Raw genomic sequence first — 1,897 nt, forward strand, 5'->3', positions numbered from 1 at the left:
GTGAAAGAACTGGTTCTTGTTGCGATTCCCTGTGCTGCAAGGTGTTGGGGGTGCATGAAGGCAATACGGGCTTCACGTAGGACTGGGCAAGTATGTAGAGATCTGTGGCTACCACCGATGCGAGACGGGATAGAGCCAGGAGACAGCTAAGCCAGCAAGGGGGCAGTGGTTCTGGGACAAGGGGAGGGACGGTGGGTGCTGCTCTGGTTCTCAGCCTCCCCTGGGCATCTACTGAGGGAGGCCAGGTAACAAGGTGGGCCTTGGCCGGTGGGCTCTTCTTCCCCAAGCCCTCTGCCAGCACAGCCGCATCCACCTGCCTGAGACACCCGTTACCCTGTCACAGCGTGCTGGGGGTAGCCTAGCTGGGGGTTCAGCAGCCCATGCAAAATCACCCCTTGGCTGCGTGCTGTGTCCTTCCTCTGCGGGCGAGCCCCGAGCAAGGTCCAGTGGGCAGTTTGGCAAGGTGCTCCCTGCGTGCCACCCTCCCACCCGGCCAAGCTTGTTAGGTGCGAGGTGAGATGTGGCCCTGGCTCAGTTTGCAGGGCTTGCGAGCGCTGCTCGCCCATCACGCTGCCCTAGGTTTGCACTCAGATTTCAGCCTGACCGTGACATCACGCTCGAGTGGTTTGAGTTCACCCTGTGAGCACCCACGTGAGCTGACCCAAGTCGCCCAGATTTATCAAGCCACAGCCTTAAAGAAAGTAGCATTTATTTTTGTTCAGAAAATCACAGGAAGCTACTGAGACTCATGGCTGCTTTCCTCGGCATAGTTTCCCAAACATTCTCGTGCAGCTTTTGAAAACATCAAGTACACTTCGAGAATTTGGAAGACGCACCATCACAAGCAAAACCTGCACAAGACATCGGGATTTCTGCCTGAGCAGCAGCCCCCTGCGAGGGGAACAGGCGGGCGCACAAGGTAGGAAGCAAGGGGGCCAGCTGGCGAACGCTGTGGCACTCTGCTTTATTCCAGAACATTCTTGGGAACCTTCTGCAGAAGCAATTCAATATCATCCTGGATCTTGATGGTTTCGAAATGCCGGCTGTAGCGTTTGAAGGGCACGCCGTCGGGGCCGATGAGGAACTTCTCGAAGTTCCAGGAGATGTCGTTGCGGCAGACGGGGGACCAGATGATGTACTGCGGGTTGGTCATCAGCGAGGAGGGGTCATCGTGCGGGAAGGGCAGCGCCTCTTTCAGGAAGGTGAAGAGGGGGTGCGCGTCCTTCCCGTTCACCTCGCACTTCTCGAACATGATGAAATTGGGCTTGTAGCCGTTGCCGGGACGTACGTGCTCCAGCGAGAGCAGGATCTCCTCGTTCTTAGCATTCTCCTGGAGAAACAAACACGACACCGCCCCCGGCGAGGCCGTCAGAGCCCAGCCGGGCCAGGGTGCTCCCCCAAGCCCGCCGGGGGCTCCCCCCGCCCCGCCCCGCCCCCCGCCCCCGGCCCCTACCTGGTGTCCGAACTGGTTGCAGGGGAAGCCGAGGACCTGCAGCCCGCGTGGCCCGTAGCGCCGCTGCAGCTCGTTGAGCTGCAGGAAGTCGCGGGTGGTGGTGCCTCAGAGCGACGCCACATTGGCCACCAGCAGCACCTTCCCCCGCAGCGAGCCCAGCGCCAGCGGCTCCGCCGCGCCCAGCGGCCGCGCCGCCAGCCCCGCCAGCCCCGCCGCCGCCGCCGCCGCCGCCGCCGCCATGGCCAACACTGCCGCGCGGGGCCCGCTCGCGCCCGGCCCCGCCCGCTCCCGCCCGGCCCCGCCCCGCCCGCTCCGCCCCGCCCCGGCCGCTGCCGCCCGCTCCCGCCCGGCCCCGCCCGCTCCCGCCCGGCCCCGCCCCGCCCGCTCTCGCCCGGCCCCGCCCGCTCCCGCCCGCTCCCGCCCGGCCCCGCCCGCTCCCGCCCG

The 1,897-nt window shown here is 64.9% G+C and overlaps 1 protein-coding gene across 1 annotated transcript; it reads right to left on the reverse strand.

Moving 5' to 3' along the window:
* Positions 1-692: 692 nt before the first annotated feature.
* Positions 693-1,708, reverse strand: LOC101911732 (glutathione peroxidase 1). Its single transcript, XM_055806734.1, has 2 exons — positions 1,454-1,708; positions 693-1,330 (listed from the first exon to the last, which is right to left on the reverse strand). The coding sequence occupies exons 1-2, from the start codon at positions 1,691-1,693 to the stop codon at positions 965-967; spliced, it is 606 nt and encodes a 201-aa protein (XP_055662709.1). The 5' UTR covers positions 1,694-1,708; the 3' UTR covers positions 693-964.
* Positions 1,709-1,897: the final 189 nt, after the last annotated feature.

Source organism: Falco peregrinus, chromosome 5 (assembly GCF_023634155.1).
Source record: "Falco peregrinus isolate bFalPer1 chromosome 5, bFalPer1.pri, whole genome shotgun sequence".
NCBI classification, from domain to species: domain Eukaryota; kingdom Metazoa; phylum Chordata; class Aves; order Falconiformes; family Falconidae; genus Falco; species Falco peregrinus.